The sequence below is a fragment of the Setaria italica genome, chromosome IV, assembly GCF_000263155.2.
Source record: "Setaria italica strain Yugu1 chromosome IV, Setaria_italica_v2.0, whole genome shotgun sequence".
Taxonomy (NCBI): domain Eukaryota; kingdom Viridiplantae; phylum Streptophyta; class Magnoliopsida; order Poales; family Poaceae; genus Setaria; species Setaria italica.
In genome coordinates, this window is record NC_028453.1 from 26,552,234 (window position 1) to 26,573,466 (window position 21,233).

The 21,233-nt window shown below is 43.3% G+C and overlaps 2 protein-coding genes across 3 annotated transcripts; both read right to left on the minus strand.

Moving 5' to 3' along the window:
• Positions 1-3,206: 3,206 nt before the first annotated feature.
• On the minus strand, positions 3,207-10,606 carry LOC101758919 (DEAD-box ATP-dependent RNA helicase 31). Its single transcript, XM_004965454.4, has 10 exons — positions 10,032-10,606; positions 8,229-8,335; positions 7,283-7,338; positions 6,987-7,211; positions 6,685-6,891; positions 6,521-6,607; positions 6,348-6,443; positions 6,057-6,272; positions 4,913-5,095; positions 3,207-3,813 (listed from the first exon to the last, which is right to left on the minus strand). Exons 1-10 carry the CDS (start codon positions 10,604-10,606, stop codon positions 3,586-3,588), a joined length of 1,980 nt encoding a protein of 659 aa, XP_004965511.3. The 3' UTR covers positions 3,207-3,585.
• Positions 10,607-12,009: 1,403 nt separating this feature from the next.
• Positions 12,010-15,624, minus strand: LOC101758516 (probable protein phosphatase 2C 56). 2 transcript variants are annotated; one of them, XM_022825845.1, is made up of 8 exons: positions 15,219-15,624; positions 14,268-14,395; positions 14,092-14,190; positions 13,794-13,985; positions 13,295-13,381; positions 12,943-13,034; positions 12,770-12,844; positions 12,010-12,368 (listed from the first exon to the last, which is right to left on the minus strand). In XM_022825845.1, exons 1-8 carry the CDS (start codon positions 15,464-15,466, stop codon positions 12,237-12,239), a joined length of 1,053 nt encoding a protein of 350 aa, XP_022681580.1. In that variant the 5' UTR covers positions 15,467-15,624; the 3' UTR covers positions 12,010-12,236. The 2 variants fall into 2 exon arrangements, with proteins under 2 accessions (XP_022681580.1, XP_004965510.1); XM_004965453.4 differs by having other exon boundaries at positions 13,827-13,985; positions 15,219-15,620.
• Between the last annotated feature and the right edge of the window lie 5,609 nt (positions 15,625-21,233).

Below are 21,233 nucleotides of genomic sequence, written 5' to 3' on the forward strand. Positions count from 1 at the left end.
ACCTGGACAGTCGTATAATGCTGGTGATCAGGGTACTCTCCTGCAGGATGTAATTAGATCCGGATCGCCGCAATTCTCGGTTATGAATGCACTTGATCACTGTTGAGCATCGTAGTATCAATTCATGCATTACATATATATCCTTCTGTTAACATTTGATGTATGACTTAACAGCTATGGTTATTTTTACTTCTGTTATCATTTAGAATGGTTAGGTAATGACTTAACCCAAATAAAAGATAAAACTAAGGCATTACTCGTAGTAAGCTTTTTCGGCAAAAGTTATGTTAGCCAAACACACCCAAAAGCTAGCATACATTCCAAAGAAAAGTATTATATTGGTTAGTCGGGTAAGACTTGCTGAGTACCCCGTACTCAGGGTTTTCCCCTTGTGGCTATCTTTCAGAAGCTCCACAGGAGTCTACAGAGGAGGAGACCTCGAAGCCCTAGGGTATTGACCTGAGTCTCACAATACCCTAGAGAAAAGTTTTACCTACGCATCTTCTCCTGAACTGTTTATGTTTAAATCTTAGAACTCTGTCTAACACTGCACTGTTAAGCTTGTTTCAACCTATGTTTTGTAATAACTCGTACATTTTATATGTATGTAAAAATGTAATGTTTGTTGATATTATCCCATCGCGGATATTATCCTGATGTTTGGCTATGAGACACGTCGTGGATCCTTCGAGGAGTCCTAGAGAGACTCGACGGACTACCGGACTTATGCTGTTTTAGGTGCGTTTCGGATAATTGTTGTTCCGACAGCAATTAGGCGCACTTAAACCAGCTTAAGTTGGGCGGTTCCGCCACATTCGGCCGACCCTAGGCACCTCCCCTCGCACCGCCTTTCTTCTAGGACACTACTAGGTGGGTCCCCAAGTGGGTGCAGGGTGTTTGGTTGTAAGTTTAGGCTGTTTTCGTCCCTGTTGTGGGTCCATAAATCCGTGTGCTGCCCCGTGACGATCTCTTATTGGTTGGGGTAGTGTTTCTTCACCATGGGAGTGTGTTTTCTTCTTCCTTTTATCCTATTTCACATGCACTCAAATAATCTACAAGGACATGTGGAACTAAATTATTCGAAATCAAATATATGCTGCAAGAAATGCTTGTTCTCCCCTGTTCTTGAAAATATTGATACTTAACCACCGTCAACCATGCTTCATATTCCTCTCTCCTATTCGAACATCAATTTTCCTATTGTGGGAACCGATGCGTAATTAAATCTCCATGCCAACTTCTAAAGGCACCCGCAGTGTGAAATCGATTTTTGGACTAGAAGACCACCGACATGAAGCACGGTTCGGGAGCTGTAGTGCCGTGTTCGATTGCTGGCCAGAAGCAAACAATAAAAAAAATATGAACTACACCTCCGGTGAGCGTGCCTGACACGTATATCCTGTTTATTCCTGCGCAAGGAGTATTTTATTCAACTGGAGGCTGCGTGGTTCGACTGCTCTTTGGACTTCAATTTGTACCCTGACATCCACCAGTCGCCCGTCATAATATACTCAAATCGATTCGCGTCAATATTGTTCGATTTTTGTATACACTGGAGCTGATCTGGAATAATGTTTCATAGAAATCACATATGGATATGGCTATTGGCCAAATCCTCCACAACGGTCAAAATGCAGACAAGTTGAAGCGTCATCGAGTTGTATTTTATTTGTAGATAAGCCCCATAATGCTTTCAATATTGCACGCTCTGGTGGAAAATAAATTGAAGCATCGTGTGCACATGACTCAAAAAAAATATTTTTTTACAAAAATTTGATACAACTATAGATGCTCTGATAGAACTCCACACTATTTGCAAAACACGTGCTTACCATTTAAGGCATCCACACGATTTGTGAAGCACGTGTTTACCATTTAAGGAGCATTGCAACAAGCTTAAAACTTCTCCTGAAAACTCTAGGACAATGCTCAAAAGAAATGACAGAAAAGCACCCATCTAAAAAAGTGCTATGTTCATAAGTGTTGCTGCAGGACCAATAGAGTTACCTCCATCATTCATTACCTGAACAACTTCCATGCAATGCAACTACTCCGTACTCTATAAGCCCAATTGCCCAGCTACTCCGTACTCTATAGCAGCCCAATTGCCCAGCCAAAATCAAAATTGAGACCATCGCAGTGCCCTTGCATCAGCAGGGCATAAACATTTGGGATATATCGCAGGAACTAGCAGCTACGAAAACGCCTTGATCATTTCGTACAACTGCACCTGAACTTCAGCTTATTGAAATTCCCAAGTGATCAACCAATTTTAGGAGCATACAGTTAGGAACTTATGATTGGACCTGAGCAAAATAGGTCCGGTCACGTCCCGCCCGAGCCTAAGCCTGACAAGCTAAGCCCGGCCCGATGCTCATTTAGAGCCAAGCGTGATGCTGATTTTCGCGGGCAAAAAAATGGGCGGGCCTAAGCCCAAGCTTGACGAGCTACGTTCAACCCGAATAATAAAATGAATTACATTTACACTAAAAGGGATGGGTGAGTCGGCTCGAGCTCAAGGTCAGCCGGAATTGGACCCGATTTTGTTGGCTCGGTGGAGTTAATGGGTGGCTTGGGCGGAGATTTTGACCCGAAAGAAATCAAGCTTTTCATCGGTCCACCCCAAGGCTCAGGTGTACTTAGAATACACGAACTGATGCCATATTTTCTTAAGAGGAAAAGAATTTGTCTAATATAAAAGTTCAAAATGCAAAAACTGACGCATTGGCAAAAATAGCTGCCAACATATTATCCTTGCGTGAAATGGCCTCTAGTGGTGAGAAAGAGTCTCTAGCCTCATCTAGCATATCTGAGTTTCTGTTGAGTTCCTATGGGAGCAAATTAAATAGGTTTAAAATAAAAAATTATAAAAAAAAATAGGTTGGAGTTTCCCTACTAACTTCGGTCAAAAGAACATGTTAACCTTGAAAAAAAAAGAAGTGCAGTGGGAGGAATGGAATTAAACAGGTTTAGAATAAAAAAAATTATAAATAAAATAGGTTGGGGCTTCCCTACTAACTTCAAATGAACAGAATTAAACGGATCTGAAATAAAAAGCTATAAATAAATTAATTAGGTTGGAGCTTCCCTACTTGACTTCTCCCCGTACTCACCGAAGAAAAAAAATGTCTTTTCAACTACCGCATTCAGCAATCTTATAGGTGCAACGTTGCAGCTCTTGCACAGGCCCTCCTGTTGATACCATGTTAACACAACTTCTGATCATTTAATAATGTATGTTCATTCGCCCACAGCATACATAAGTCAAATCTTCGTCATAGTGCATACTTGCATGACTAAAACTTAAAAGTAGATATGACCAAGGGAACACACAAACACCAAATTGGCATTCCCCTAAAGTGATGAACCACAAGGAGTGAAGCAGATGCCGTGTACTGTGTACACGGCAGCACCTTTATCATGATCTCACATTACTGAATAAAAGAATGATAACAGTATTATGAAAGCTCACACTTGTGTAGTAAAGTGTAAACCTTGTTTTAGTAAGCTAGCTCCACTCCTACCAAGGGGTACCGTTTTATAGGCAATGTTAGATTATGCGCCAACATGGCTTCCAAGATTAGACTACTTTGCCCGCAGACCTGGAATGTTGCTCAGCCCCATCTTCCTGAGAACAAGCTTAGGCACTGCAGGAGGGTTATTGAGACCCATACTTCTACTGAACTCATTGGCAAGTGATACAAGCTGGTATTTGTCACGCCCGATGAACTTATTTGAATTGTAGTAACCAAGCCATGCCTGGTAAGCGGATTCCTTGTCCTTAACTTCCACATGTGCAAGAGCCTTATCAACCTGCACACGGTAAGAAAACACGAGATGTAGCACAACGCAACATGTCAGCGACCAAGTTATTATCCTAAAGAAACAGCATGTGAAGCTCTAACTATGATATACAGTTCTAAATTAAGCAGTCACCAGATATGACTACACGTTGCTCAGTAAAATGTTTTGAAAATGATTGGCAGCTTAAAAAATGTGATCGATACTCAGCAGCCACCACATCATTTGACTGAGTTAGCCAGTCATCCTAGTTTTGGATCATCTGATAATATGATTGCATTTCAGAAAACTTCTATTTGCTAAACGTGAGGCGGTTTGAACCTGGCAAACAATATTAGATGCAATAATATTCAAGCCGAAACAGGATCAAAATGGAATGAAGCAACGGATATAAAAACAGACGATTGGGAGATGAGTTTACTAATTGTCCAAGGGAAGCAAATGGCACAGCTCATGACATAGCTAGATTTTAAGTTTACTAGTTGTTTTTTGCAGCGCATTTGTAGGATCATCTGTCTAACTGTTTTTATAATCAATAAAGTCACCATTAGGGATTTTCCTAAAGAAAAACTATCCCTAAATCGGTCAACTGCTGTGGTCCAAAACATAAATCTTCTAGTTAAATCCAAAACTTAAACCTGGTGAAAATTCCAACTATATCTAAATTGGTCAACTGTTGCAGTCATGTCAAAGAATCTGTAACATATCCATATCCTTCAGGAAGAAAAGCTTATCCATAAGTAGACAGATGATGCGAACTACAAAATTATAACCTGAACAGCATTGAACATAATATATCTCAGGGAAACGATGGCTTTTCAGCTTTTGTTAGTAAATTGATTGCATGAATATGTATCCCTACAATTGTACTAAGCGATTAGCCCAACTGTCATGATCTTTAGAGAAACACCATAGTGACAATATCCAGTCCAAGATCTGGCATAATACATACTTATAGAATTGGAATTGCCAGCTGATTGTCAAAATATATTAAAAGTGCACATTTCAAGTCATATACATATATCTCGATGGTGATGTTGACAAAAAGCCCAATGTTAGTGCATGGATAGATACCAACAGTAACATGTGAAGTGGAGTGTCATTTAAGTACCTTTTTCTTACTGTCCTGGTCAATTAATGGTTGTGTTGCTTCTGTAAGAGGTAAGTCCTTGATACTTCTCAAGAAATATTCTTCCCATGGTGCCAATAATAAGACTCCCGCCCCCTCATTACCTTTGCGACCAGTTCTACCAAGTCGATGAATATATTGCTCTCTGTCAGTTGGCACCCCCAACTGCAATAATGATGGGTCAAAACTTTAATTAGTAGTTAGATAGGCAAGCTCATAATGAGTTCAGAGTTCCAACTAACTAGCTATGAGCTGCATGGAGAAAGAACTTTCTGAATGGCAAGTAGTAAGCATATCTATTCAGGATTCAACATTATTAGAGATAATGGCGACGAGGGCCGCAGCGAGGGTCACATCAGAGTGCAGAGAGCGGGCAGGGAAGAAAGGCAAACTTCCCCCCCCCCCCCCCGGCGCCCGCTGGGATGACGCCAGTAGCAGCAGCAGCGGCGCCCGCACCCGCACCCGCAGGGCCACCCGCTCCCTGGCGGAGAGCAGCAGCCGCGGCCGCGGCTGGATCCACGCCGGCGGGATCCACGCCCGCGCGCCCGCCTGCGCCCGCGGGGAGGGCCGCAGCGGCGGCGGCGGCGGCGTGGTCCGCGCCGGCGGGATCCACATCCGCGCGCCCGCCTGCGCCCGCGCGGAGGGCCGCAGCAGCGGCGGCGGCGTGGTCCAGGGCCCCGTCGTGGCCCGCGTCGACGTCATGGCCCGCGCCAGGGAGCCCGGCGACGGTGGCCAGCGCCGCGGGAGCGGCGGCCACGCCCGCGGGAGGCCTCCCCGAGGCGACCTGGGCCCATGTGGAAGGAAGGGAGGGGAAGGAGGAGGGAGGAGGGGGAAGAGGGCCGCCGGCCATGGCGCCCACGGCTGCCGGCGGCGGCGCCCTGGCAGCGGCTGGGAGAGGAAAACCTAGGCTGATACCATATTAGAGATAATTCCTTGTCTATTGGGCTAACCCTAGAGGGGTAGCTATATAGTAGTCATACATGGGCCTTATTGGGCCATAATACACACATACTCCAACAAACATTTCTCATTTGTATCACAAAGAGCAAGTAGAATATACCCGTATTTGCAACCATCCGCAAACAAACAGGGACAGTAATTAAATACAGTACAAGAGGTTATTTACCTGCACAACTAGTGTGACATTGGGATAATCAACACCCCGGGCAGATACATCAGAGCTAACAAGAATGAGACCTTTTGACTCCTTAAATTCTTTTGATATCCTAGTTCTGTAACTTTGAGGTTTTCTGGAGTGGATCTCACGTACATTCAACTTCAGTTCAGATAGAAGCTCAGCAACAAGGCTTGTTACTTTTGCTGTTGTACAGAACACAATCACCTGTATTTGTTTCCTCGGTCATTGTACAGAATATATAGAGGACACTACAAAGATAATATAGCAATTAAGACTTACCTTGTAGTCAACATTTTCAGAAATATGGTCAGTTAGAAGACCATATAGGATAGAGAATTGTTTGTCTAGTGGTGCAACTAAATGCATTTGCTTCACCTGAATATAGTAATCATAAGCACATCATTAATTTTAAAACTACGGAGCAATCAACATACATTTGGTTTGTGAAATACCTGAGAATGTGTTTCCTCACTTCCTTCTTCAACAGTGTTGACAAATTCAAGATCTCTTTTCATGGCAATGTGACATACTTGGCGAACCTAGCATGAAGAGGAGAAATAATTGGCAAATTGACCAAGCAAAGTAAAGAGTTATAACAAGTATACTATGGTGATACCTCATCTGGAACTGTTGCAGAAAATAGGAGTGTTTGACGCTGTTTTGGGAGAGCAGCCACTATTTTCTCAATATCAGATCTGAATCCCATATCTAGCAAGCGATCAGCTTCATCAAGAATTAGAACTTTGACGCCCATTAACCTTGTAGCAAACCCTGGAGTGTTCTCCATATGATCCCTAAGCCTTCCTGGAGTAGCTACTAGAATCTGTAATTCAGCCATTCATCGTTGCTTGTGGGTCAGAACTCAGAACAAATGACAACAGAATAGCAGGATTATTCAATTCAACAAGACAACGTCACCTGGCAAGGGTTGGTATGCATGCGCTTCTGTTCAAGCGCCATTCTAGTGCCACCTATTACAAGCTGCACCCCAATTGATGGATGGAATTTAAGAAGCTTGCTAGCTTCTGCAGCAGCCTGATCAGCAAGCTCACGTGTAGGGCACACTACAACAACACTGATGGGAGGCCTCTTTTGATCACGATCAACAGGTGGTAATTTTGAGACAACTTCAATGGCTGGAAGCTGAAGGAAAAACAATTGCACATTACAATTGGGGGAAAAAAAGAATATTCACTATTCAGCAGGGTACTTACCAAGAAAGCTACAGTTTTTCCTGTTCCTGTCCTTGCTTTGGCTAGTACATCCTTCCCTATTGACAGAAGACATGTCTGTAGGTGAGAACTGACTAGAAAATATACAATTCAAGTGGAAATAAGCTGCTTTCACAATCATGTGCGGCATATTTTTTTATACACATGCATTTCATAATTAGTGCAGTTCAGACTGCCTGCCTCTCAGAATGAAATAGTACTTTAAAATTACATGAAGTCAATGCCAACTTTTTTTAAAACTTGCTTTGTAAAACTTGCTTTCTCTCTCAATATTTTTAGCCCCCCAATAATTCTGATGCAAAGAGAATTGTGCCAGGGTTAGCGAAATTTTGAGGGTGCTTAGGCAACATTACTCAAGTTCAAGAAAAAGCCATTCAATTTTTTTCTAAACAATAGATCTATGCATATCTGATTTTCATAGGAAGACATACAGATAGACGGACAAAGAGAACTGCAGCATCTCTTCTAAGTTCTTATAACACCTCTGAGTGGCTCAGAAGTAATCCTAGATTGCAGGCTCTATACTGAGTTGAAGCTTTGAAGGCAACATGATTACCAGGGCCCAAACATGCTTGCATCAACTGTGACAAATTGGCTTTTGCAAAAGGGTGTGAAGAACTTCAATGTAACTCATGTATAAACTACAAGGATGATTCACTAACAACAACAAAGCCTTTTTGTCCCAAGCTAGTTGAGGTGGACTAACAGGTGCTAAAAAATATGTAAGCTATATGAATAGCTTGTGCAGTTTATGACAGTATTTCAGGGAAATGGAAAATGCAGGTACAAAGTGGAAAAGGCAAGAAATTAGAAATGTGTGGGAAACAATATCCCATTGCATGAGCTTAATATATTTGCTCAAACAAAATTCATATCATAAAGTAAATCAGCAAATGCCAAACATACAACAAAGAATACTAAAATGAACCTTGAAGTATAATAGGAAGAGTAGCCTCTTGGACAGCAGTCATTCGTTCATAATTAGCAGCCTTAACACCTTTAAGTGTCAAGGGAGATAGTGGGCATTCATCAAACCTGTCAGGAAATGAAAGAATATCCATCAGCATAGAGGCTATAAGTACATTTTTAGCAGTACATGTCTGAACCATTCAGGAGAAAAGCAATTAATCTGCAAGCATTGCTAGTCATAGCCCATAGGCATGTAGTATGTCAATATAACTCGATCAAAGCACAGTGCACAACTGAGCACAGATTCAACAACTAACACCATCCATATACCACAAATTACAAGCTTCAGAGAAATTCGACAGAGATTTGTAAAAAAGGCTTAGTTCAAATAAAGTAGCAGTAGCAATATCAGCCAATCAGAAAAAATATGAACAGTTTGCCGCGTCCACCAAATTATGCTACAAAGACCACTCATCACAAAACTGTACTTCGAAGTTCAAATAAACTGACAGTAAGGGTTCATATGAATAGCTTAAATACCAAGAGCAATGTCATTAAGAACTCTAACCTACAATCTCAGTGCAGAACTAATGCAATTCATCTCTATATCATTCCTCCATGGCTCTATCTTTAATAGTTACATTGCCTATTGGAAATAGATATTAAACGGACTACCAATAGCACTTATTCTGGATTCAAAATGTGCATTGTTTGTATATTTCAAACAAATGCTCTGAATGCAGCTAGATGCAACCAACCTGATAAGGATTTGAGCGGTAAGATATCGAAATCACTTAGCGGGATCACATTTTAAGTTACTCGTAAATGATGAAATTTTTTCTTGCTTTCAAGGGTTCGGGCCCGCCTGTTGGTTGCTGCCATTATTCAGTCAGTAAGCCGTTTGGCACTCACATTTGACTCAAAATATTTCCGATTCTTGGTATCCATTACCAATTTCCCTTGCCTTCGTAGTCCTTAATATCTTAGCTTCTAGGTAGAAGGTACTTTGTTAAGCTTCACAAAGAAAAGGAAGTTTTCTAAGAGCTCTGAGGGTGAAGCATTAATCACCAGTTTCGGTCATGCCCTTGATTCAGATTTTTTATTTAACAAATCAAGTAGAACCGCGTAGCTCACACAGCGGGTCTTAGAGAGGAACCACAGCAGGCAGATTGCTTACTACTAGGTTGGATCGGATGTAAACCTGTGGAGTCACCATTTGTTACTATTGGACAAATTTCTTCTTTCTCATCTTTGGATATTAATTCCTCAGGGAGTGGATTACCCATCTCCACAGAGTCCAGATCAGACTCATATGATAGTAAAACTCGTTCATAGTACTCCTGCAGAGTGATCCTCAAGACTACGCAGTCTTCACATGTCTTTAGCTTCACCGGCTTGAGGATAGAAAATAATCAGGTTTCTTATAGTACTTCTACATCCAGTGGACCACAGAACAACATAAAGGGTAGGAAGTGTTGCGGCCAAGTTGGAAGCAGATGCAGAAGCTTTTAAAAATATAGTAATAGTGGTTGCTGGCATTGAAGTGATACAGTCAATCATCATACAAGGTCATATAGGTACGATAGATTACAGATAGTGAAAGTAAACATGAATAGCACTTGCCAATTAGAAAATGCAAGCCACCATTTTTTTCCTATTTGCCAAGATGGTCACTTATTAATAATCTAAGCTAATTTGCATCAAGAAAAAGAGAACCAATCTATCTATGTACCAAAGAGAACCATACCAGCAATAAACAGAAACGCCTAAGCTTAAAAAATAAATATTATTGAGCATTATTTCATAGTTGAGCAAGAACTACCTCTTCTGGCTCAGATAAGAATCACCACCTCCAGTACTTCTTGTGTCTCTCTTCTGTTTAGCTGGCTCTTCTTTGTCTAACTCAAAAGAGCCGGACTTATTTCCCGCAATCTCCCTCACATTATCCTTAGCACCCTCATCATCAAAGGGATCATCTTCGAAACCTGATGGCTCATCATCCTCACCAACTTCCCCCACCGCATCATCATCATCATCATCATCCTCACCCTCTGACAAGCCAAAATCAAACTTTTTCAATCCCCTACCACTGGAATCACCAAACCCAACTACATCGTCATCCTCATCGTCATCCAAATCACTTTCCCTCCCTCTTCCCTGCGACAAACCAGACATCTTTCCACCGCGACCACGTCTTCCCCTCGAGGATCCAAATCCAATGTCACCATCATCATCATTATCCAAATCACTATACCTCCCACCCCTCCGCAACACACCCAAATCCCTCCTGCCCCGGCCTCGATGCGGTCCAACACTCTCTGCCCTTCCACCTCTCCTGCCACCTCGTTGCTGCATTCTGTCAGAACACCCCAAACCCAACAGCATCATCATCGTCATCCTCACTGTCATCACTCTCTCTTCCTCTTATCTGTGAGAAACCGGACATCCTTCCACCACGACCCCACCTTCCCCTCGAAGACCCAAATCCAGCATCATCACCACCACTATCCAAATCACTGTACCTTCCTCCCCGCCACACCATGCCTGACCCCCTCCCACCCCGCCCTCGCTGCCCCCTAGGAGACCTAAACCCAGCCTCGTCATCAAACCCATTCCCCCTACCGCCTCTCATTGCAAACCCCGACGACCTCCCGCCCCGCCCCCGCCTTCCCCTCGAGGAACCAAACCCGGAATCATCCTCATCATCATCAAAGTCACTACTCATCACCCTCCCCTTCCGCTCGAAGCCGCCGCGCCTGTCGCCACCGAACTCGCCGCCGCCGCCAAACCTCGACCTCGAGAACGAACCCCTCGAGTCCCGCCCACCCCGGCCGCCACTGGAGGCGCCGGCGGCGGGCCTGCGGGTGGACGGCGCGTCGCCTTCGTCGCCGCTGCTCACTCCGAGGTGGAACGAGTCGGTCTTGAGGTCGCTGATCCAGTCGCTGAGGTCCGCCTCGTCCTCCACCAGGCTCTTCGCGGCGCCGGCCGCGGCGCGGGCGCGGGAGGAGAAGAGGCGCGGGGAGAAAGGGCCGGCCGCGCCATTTCGGGATGGGGCAGCGTTGAGGTGGAGGAGGGGGTCCGCGCGCTGGGATGCGGCGGAGGTGGAGTTGGCGGCGCGCCGAAGGAGGGCGAGTAGGTGGTGGTGGCGCCGCATGGCGGCCGGCGGAGGCGGGTGGGTTAGGGTTTAAGGTGAGAAGAGAGAATTGGAATCGCGGCCTCGGGAGGTTTTTTAGGCCCAGGCTCTAGGAAGGAAGATGGTCACTAGAGGAGGAGGTTAGCACAGGAGCTCTCGTAAGCCGTCCGATCTTCAGGTCCGTCAGACTCCCCTGGAGACCTGGAGATCTGTCATTGCTCAACTGAATCTGAAGTTTATCTGGAATCACATCACTGAAATACTTTGTCGTCCCAAGAATTTGACACAGATTTGGATTATTGCTAAAATGTTTGCAAGCTTATTCCTTTTGTCAAATTCGATAAATTTTCCTACATTTGGCCACATAACACCCATACATTTCCGCTAGCCACTTCTGTTAGGCCAATTTATCAATAAGCAAATGAGCCCTTCCTGCGACAAGACTCCGGAATGCAAACAATCCCTCCAAAAAACTCAGAACTTTTTATATGTTTTAACTGAAAATTCACAAATGTAAAATTCAGGTTTTTACGATATGGACGTATTGCAAGTCATCGCCGGAAAAGAGAACACCAAGAAGGCAAGACACAGCAGTTTGTAAGGAAATCAGAACCTCTTCAAATCAAAGAACCACAACAAAGCAAACAACATATGAGGTGCAGAATGCTTTGTGAAGCTGATAAAAGTAACTGAAGAAATTTCATTCGAGCTCATCGTTTCGGATGTTTTCTTTCCTACAGAACAAAAGAATGAATTCACAAATCTCTTTCAGGGTTGCTCATGTCTTGTAGCAGCCGCATGTATCAGGTAAAAGCAACTACGGTTTATGGATTTTTTCGGATAAAAACACCATACAAAATTTTACTACCATCAGACAAAAACTGTCTCAACCAACTACTTGTCATGGTGAAATTGCACAACAATGCATGTGATGTTGTCTGCACTGTGCCGGGAGTAAGCAATTTCTGTCAGCTTCACAGCTGCAGCCTGAGGTCCATCTTCCGCCTTCAGAAGGGCAACGGCATCCTTGTTGACAAAAGATGTTTACGCTGATAAGCAATGGAGCAAATATAACCCTAAAATAATATGAAAAAGACCTTGTTCCCTGTGTCCAATCTGTAAAAATTATTCTTGTATTTTTTGTGGTTTCCGCTTATGCCAGAATGTGTGACAGTATGGGACAGAGTATACTGGATAGTATGTCAATAACTCAATATTGCCTTCAGGGTCTTGCAGTGTAAAATGCTCATTAGCATCTTGTTTGTATATCGTGTTGCACTGGACAACTGGTGTTCACTGAGAACAGAGCAACCCTTTTAAATCATACTAGTAGCTAAGGTGGTATTGTAATGTGATGCTCTCTTCTTGATTACATAAGCAACAGGTTGCCTCAGCTAGTTGATTACAGCTGGAATTCAAGGAGTTACCTCATTTCGCACAACATCCCAAAGCCCATCTGTAGCAAGAATTAGATATTCCAAATCACTGTTGACCTCTTCTTCCTGCATGTTTGTAGATGTTACCAAAGATTAATTTTCCAGTGGAGATTACTTGCCTAGGTAGCAATGGACTGCCGAACTACTGAAAGTTCTAATTATACCTGAATGTCAGGTTTGGCTATCACATATTCCTTCAACATACGATTTCCAAATGCACGGGACATTGCCAGAATTCCACCAACCCTCCATGTATCTGCAGAAGTGCTAATGTCAAATGAAGAACTACAACAACAACTCAATACTTATAAAGCACCTTCAACCCTGAGTACTTGAAAAACAGGAAAAACATGTATAGACACAATGAAATGCCGCCCCATTAAACTAACCTAATGTCCTAAACGTGTCACATATCAGAACTGCTTAAAACTGGAGGGCTTGAAGTAAGTATTTTCTTTTATCCAATTAAGCAGGCTTAAATACACCGAGAGTGTTCTGAGGATTAAAAAGGCTTACCATCCCATATAACAACACCTCCAGCATCCTCAATCCGCTTTCGTTCATCTTTCCTGTTTGGTTTGTGGTCTTTTGACAGTGGGACAGCTATAGAGCACAGAAATATATAGAAAGTTTAACATATTCTTCACATGTAACAAATGAACCAAAGAATTACTAACATTAACAGATTCTAGAGTCATTGGAGGCTTATCAAGGCAAAATAGCAACATATTGCATTGATAAATTTTGAGTCCAGCACAGTTTATATTCATTATCATATGGTTAGAAATAAGAGCCACTCCCCTTGATGACTGAAGCTCGGCAGAGTACCGGTTCAATTGATAATACTCGGGTATAATATACAGAAACTGGTAAGACAAATACTCCCCATTTTAAATAATATGACGTTTGGGACTTGCTAATTAGTTCAAAACGTCGTATATTCAAAAAAAAACAGAAGATAATAATGAACAAAATGGATATTAATTTTCAAATATGAGAAAAGTGGATGCTGTACATTTTGGTCTTTTCTTTCTTGCCGGGACTTTACCTTTGCTGGCTTTTGAAGCAACAGCACGTGAATCACCAACGTTTGCTACATATAGATGCTTGCCAATCAGAACAGCAGCCAAAGCTGTTGAACCATCATCTCTAAATGAACTGGATATTGTTTCTAAGATATCTCCATCAGTTTCAAGAAATCCTCTGCCTGTGTTTTGCAAAAGTAACCAAAAACAATGTGAATATCAGAGTTTGAAGCATTAGAAAGGAAAACAATTAAACGACACTGCTAAACAGAAGGTAAAACGCATTACTTATTGCAAGCTTTGTATCTGTCAGGAACTCAGGTTGCTTCATAAGGTTTTTGAAAAGATTATCCTTCAGATATTCAGCAGCAAGATTTCCTCCATGACCTAGTGGACCAAAGCATCAACTAAACATGATGCATAAAGGAGTTGCGAAGTAATGAAGGCAAGAGTGAAAATGGTACCATCAAATACGCCAAACAGGTTAACTGAATGTCCATCAAGTTTAGTTAATTTAATGTCATAGCAGTCCTCCATAGTAGATCTCCTCCCAATAAAGCTTGAATATCCACAGGTCAGCTTACCATCCTCACTGCCAACAAAGTAATTGACCTTATGTTAATCAAAGTAGTGTCTGAATCTTTAGTAGATTGGAGAAATGTAAGCGGTTGACCACACAAAGTTGGTATTACAAGAACAACGTAACTATTAAAAGCCAGCAATAATATATATATATATATATATATATATATATTAAAGGCCAGTAGCTAAAACTTGATATATTCATTTATTATGTCATCAGCATCACAAAAGGAGATATCTGTAAAATGTAGCACAACTGCATCAGCATCATAATGAGTTCTCAAGCTTCCACTATCAAAACGGTGTTAGTAAGATTAATATTAGAGGGTGAAGATCATAAACCTGCCATGTAATATTCTACTCCCTCCATTTCAAAATGTAGGTCGCTTTAGTTTTGCCCTAATTTAAATTTCTCTAACTTTGGCCAAATTTACAGAAAAATATATTAACATCTACAATAAGAAACAAATGCACTAACAAGACATATTCCATGATGGATTTAACGAAACTGGTTTGGTGTAGATGTTGATGCATTTTCCAATAAACTTGATCAAAGTTAGATAAGTTTTACTTGTGACAAAACTAGACTAGAACGGAGGGAGCACGTCATCATCCCAGATTTGCATCTTGATGCCCGTCAAGCTAATCAATTTGAATTAATAATATCCTCCTAGAACATCACGAACATAGGCAGTTTAGGCACCGCAAGACTTGTATATCCACCAACACGGCACTAGCACACGTTGATAACATAATAACATTGATTAATTAGGAACAAAAACAGGCAGCATCAACACATCAATCGGCGCGATCATTGCGCTCTCATTGCCTACCTCTCAAATCCACCGGTGACCCAGCCCTTGCGCCCCGCCGAAGCCGCCGCGCCGCGCAGCGGCCCCGCCTGCCGCGCTGCCGAGGAACGGGAGGGGGAGGAGCCGCGGGTCGCCGCGCCCCTGCCCCCGGAGGCCCCCGCGCGGAACCCGCGCCAGCCGGCGTCCCACCGCTGGCCGCAGGCGCGCACGCGGCGCCCGCCCGCCGCCGCAATGCCGACAAGGCCCTGCAGGGCGGCGGTGCGCGCCATGGTACCCAGCGCGCGGCGGATGCCGTCGGTCCAGCGGCGCCGGCCTCCGCGCTCGGTAGCGGGAGGGGGCGAGGACGAGGGTGGCGGTGGCGATGGAGCCCTGCGCACGGGACGGCGAAAAGGAGCCACCGGTTAATGAATTGGTGGATGGCTGTGCAAGGAGAAAAGACAAAAAGGTGTTTCCTCGTCTCGCTCGGCGAGGAGCTTATCCTTCCGACAAGCTTTGTTTGGTTTCGTTACGTGAGCACATTAGGGGGTGTTTGATACTAACCACTAACAGTATCACATCGGATATTGGATGATAATTAGGATTAAACATGAACTAATTATAAAATTAATTGCAGAACCCTATGCTAATTCACGAGACGAATCTATTAAACCTAATTAATCCGTCATTAGCAATGGTTACTGTAGCACCACTTTGTCAAATTATGGACTAATCAGGTTTAATAGATTCGTCTCGCGAATTAGACTTTATCTATGCAATTAATTTTATAATTAGCCTATGTTCAATACTTCTAATTAGCATCCAAACATCCGATGTGACGTGTGCTAAATTTTAGCAAGTACCCCCACATTATTATAATAAAGTTTGTTGACAGCCACAATCAGCATACCTCGCAGTCTCGCTCTCGCGCACAATTTTGCTCTATTCCCTGTGATTTGCATTTATCGTGATGCTCATCCATCTCTCTGTCCTATATAAAGTAAAGCTAAAGTAAAGTTAGAAGATACATACACTAAATGATACTCCATCTGTCCCAAGTCATAGGTCGTTTAGCATTTTAAGATTTATAGATTTTACTATACACCTAGACATAACACGTATTTATGTGCATATCAAATTCTATGAATTTAAAAAAGTCAAAATGATATATAATTTGGGACGGAGGGAGTAAATAAATCTAATATAGATATGCAAATGGTCTCAACTAGCGAGAATAAGCCCAAGCAGCTGAAAATAAGGAAGTCGTCGCTATTTAAGAATATAGTACCAAGTAAAAAAGATTTTGCCATGCCATATAATTTTTTGTGAATTGTGATCAAATATAAATACCTCTTCCAACACTTTAAAAAGCATAAACTCTCCTATATATCTCTTTTTTCTTTTATTTTCTTTTTTGCCTCTCACCCTCTCCGTCTACCTGCCCAAATGGATATTTTTTTTGCCAAATCTGATAGGAACACAAGAAGCTGCATCGAAGAGATCGAAATATATAGGGGAGAAAGTTAGCATAATGAATTGAAGAGATGATTTGGATAGATAGCACCGAAATTAAGCTATAATAGGATACATAATTAATTTTTATACCCAGTAGTATTCATATATAAATAAGCTAGCATTAAATAGGAAGTTTTCCAAGGATTGTTTGGATCTCAGTTTAATTTTTAGGGATGGGATAATCCCACCTAAATTTTAGTTGGAAAGACGCGGACATCCATGGTTCGCTGTTTGGATCGAGGTACAAGGACAAATTAGTTTGACGTCGTTTGCCTCCGCCTGCTGCAAAGAACTGGGATCCCATTTATCAGCCCCTCTATCGAGCTCGCGAGCGCACCCGCAATGGCATGCGCATTGTGCTGCCGCAACTCGGCCTTGGACGCCACCGCCGCCCTCTCGTTGTCCTGCTCCTCCGTCGCCCCTTCTCCATCCTGTGGCGCCGCCCTGCCTTGGACGCGTCGAGCGGCCAGCTCGTCCCACCACCGCCCTGCCTTGACTAGCCCGCACCACCGCCGGCCGAGCCTTAAGCCACCGCCGCTCCAGCCCCGCGCCACGCGCCGCCGCTATCTTGGACGTAGCCTCGCGGTGCTCCAGCCCCGTAGCCTCGCGCTGCTCTCCAGTGAGGGGTGGGCCGGGGTGGCAGGTCAACGCCGGCGGGATCGAAGGGAGGCAGATGAGGAGGATGAGTCACACATGCGCGGGGGAGACGGAGCGAGATGACGCCGTTGAGGAGGGACGAGCTCATCCGCCAATTTTGGTGGAACAAGCCGTTCAAGGAAGGGTGTATTTGGTTCCAGGGATGAGGTGGGACGGGATGGGACGATCCCACTTTGTCCCGATGTTTGGTTTAGAGACAGGTGGGATGGTAATATCTCTACAAGGGAATATACCCTCCAGATGCGGGATGTCCCCATCCCAACAAAATGAGCGGACGGATCTGTCCCGATTCGACGCCGTCATCTCCCGTCTACGAGCGAGCACGGGCAAGCAGTAGAGGCATAGGTGAGCGGCGTGCCTGGGGCCGCCGCCAGCCGGGCGAGTCGAGCTCCGCTGCGGGCTGGGCCAACTGAAGCTCCGCTAGGGCCCGCCACCGGCCGGGCAAGTCGAGCTCCGCGCGTGGGTCACTAGGTGAGGCGAGCTCGGTGCGCTGCAGCCGACAGGGGCGAGCTCCATGGGGTCGCGGGCATGGGTGGTGGGGGGCGCCGCTGCCCTTTCCATGGCCGGCAAGGGAGCTCCGTGGCCCTCCATGGCCGGCGGGGGCAAGCTCCGAGGATGGTGTTGCTTGGCCCGCCTCCGACGGAGCCCATCCTGGGGGCGGGGCAGCCAGGGCCGGCGAGCGCGGGAGCTGCTCCGGTGGCGCCCCAGGCCGGCGGCGTGGGAGCTGGCTTTGCGGCGGCGGATGGGGAGAAGATGGGGATAAGGGTGAAGAGAAAAAAAAAAGAAAAGGGGATGACATGTGGGCCCATGGTTGATTGGTGGGTCCCACTAAAACATACAACTAACGGTGTTACCCAAGCTATCCATCCCTCGTTTTCAATCCATCGTACCAAAAAAAACTAGGATGAATTTATCCCTCTCAACCAAACATCGGACGGGACGATCCCATCCCAAGAAATAGGGACGGCACTGTCCCATCCCTTCTTGTCTCCAAACCAAACACATGCGAATATTCTCATTCGATGATGTTTCAATCCCACCTGACCCCAATCAAACACTATAAAAGTAGGATGATCTTGTCCATTGCCATCTCTCCATCCAAATACACCTTAAATCTCATCTCTCCATCAAATACACCTCAAATGATCAAACTTGAGCCAGATGGTCAAGTGGATCTTATATGGATAGGTGTAGCACTGTAGTCGCCAACAAGATCGTAGATGGGTCCTTTTGAGGATTAGCATTCGAAGTTGATGCACTCCTTCGAAATACATCATTTTGAAGCTTAAGATTGTACGGAACGAATGGTTTAAACTTGATTGTTATTTCACTGGCTATGATGTGATGGGTGGGTTCCACCATAATAACATAACCAACTTAACTATAAACTCAATTTGTGACTATGATGTTTGCTTTCGCTGAGTAGGTTCCAAATTCGAGAGACTCTGGATCCGATCAAAGAGATGAATTGGATTCAGCGGTAACGAATGCGCGCGAAGACTAACTTTGAGCGGAGCTTTGGAGGATCGAATGGCAGAAACCCAGGTAAGGGCGTCTCCAGCAGTATTAGCTAGAACTGACTGTATTTGATACCTCGACTAAACTTTAGCACATATCACATCGGATGTTTGATACTAATTAGAAGTATTAAACATATTCTAATTATAAAACTAATTACACAGATGGAGTCTAATTCGCGAGACGAATCCATTAAACCTAATTAGTCCATAATTTGGCAATGTGGTGCTACAGTAACCATTTGCTAATGATGGATTAATTAGCCTTAATAGATTCGTCTTGCGAATTAGACTCCATCTGTACAATTAGTTTTATAATTAGTTTATGTTTAGTCCTCTTAATTAGCATCAAATATCTGATGTGACCCTGCTAAAGTTTAACACCTCGTATCCAAACACCTCTAAGCCGGTAGATGTGGAGAAGAGAAAGCGCATACTCCCTCTACAAAGAGTGTCACTTTAGGTTTGTCCTAAATCAAACTGTTTTAAGTTTAACCAAGTTTACAATAAAGAGTAACAATATTTATAATATTAAATAGGTATGCTATGAAAATATATTTCATAACGAATCTGAGAAAACTTATTTTTATATAAATTTAGTCAAACATAGGGTGGTTTGACTTAGTACAGAACTAAAGGGACACTTTTTGCGGGACGAAGGGAGTATCATGCAGCTTTAGGGGGTGTTTGGATCCATGGACTAATTTTTAGTTCGGGTCACATCGGATATTTGGATACCAATTAGAAGGACTAAACGTGAACTAATTATAAAACTAATTGTATAAATAAGGGCTAATTCGCGAGACGAATCGAATTAGCCATCATTTATGCAATTAGTTTTATCATTAAACTATATTTAATACTCCTAAGTGTGCAAACATTTAATGTAATAGAGACTAAAGTTTAGTTCGGGTATTCAAATACCATTAAACATCGTGTTGTGAGAGAGGTGTTAAAAAAATAAGTTAGGGGGTGTTTGGCTCCAGGGGGGCTAAAGTTTAGCCTTGTCGTATCGGATGTTTAGATACTAATTAGGAGTATTAAATATAGTCTAATTACAAAACTAATTACACAAATGGAGTCTAATTCGTGAGACGAATCTATTAAGCCTAATTAGTCCATGATTTGACAATGTGGTGCTACAGTAACCATTTGCTAATGATGGATTAATTAGGCTTAATAGATTCGTCTCGCGAATTATCCTAGGGGTTCTGCAATTAATTTTATAATTAGTTCATGTTTAGTCCTACTAATTAGCATCAAATATCTGATGTGACAAGGCTAAACTTTAGTCCTGGCATCCCAAACACCCCTTAGGTGGTGTTTGGATCCAAAGTTGATGGGCTAAAGTTTAGGGACTAAACTTTAGCCCCTAAAGTTTAGTCCTGGTGGGGTGTTTGGATCCAAGAGCTAAAAGGTAGTCTTCCTTGAGGTAATGACTGATTTGCCCTTATTTATTGATTCAAACAACATGCATGTCTCAAATTCACTCCATGCACATGCACATGCACGCTCATGCACACGCACACTTGAAAAAACAACTTGCTCCGGCCAGGCACATGCAAGACTGGAGATACACATGCACCTGTATCTGTGCATTATTCCGGCCATGCATAGGCGCCAGCCAGGAGGAACACGCTGCTGTTCCTTCTGGACATTCAACAATAGTTTTAATTCGTTCAATTGCATCATCGTTCAAGCATACAACTCCTAAGTCCTAGGCAATACAAGAAATCAAAAACTCTACGATCTATTATACAAACTTGAGGCTATTTGATCACGGAATACATTCATATTTGTATCTTCGTTCCTTGATTGAGTATTTTGCGGTGGGGGTTGAGAGGTTGATGCTTCATGAGGAACATAGTTCTCATCACAGTCACAACGATCAAAGTCCTCATCCTCCATATGACTCTCTCTAATAAAGTTATGAAGTGCCATACATGCAACAATTATCTGGCTTTTCTTTGGCATTGGATAACTTGGCACTTTCAGCAAAATCTGCCACTTCATTTTAAGAACTCCAAATGACCTCTCGACGCAATTCCTAAGAGATGAATGAGCGAAGTTAAAGGTCTCATTCATACTTTTGGGCATCGGCCCCTGTTTAAACTCTGGAAGATGGTACTTTGTTCCCTTGTAAGGTGCAAGATAACCAGGCCGATTGGGGTATCTAGAGTCCACTAGGTAAAACTTCTCTGCAAATACGAACATTATTGTTACAAACAAAAGCTACAACCAAAGTGCAAATACGAACATTATTGTTACAAACAAAAGCTACAACCAAAGTGGCTTCTGTACTGAATGTGCAAACATAGGCATAACATACCAGGAGGGGGATGTGGGTACTTGTCTTTGTACTTATCTGTTG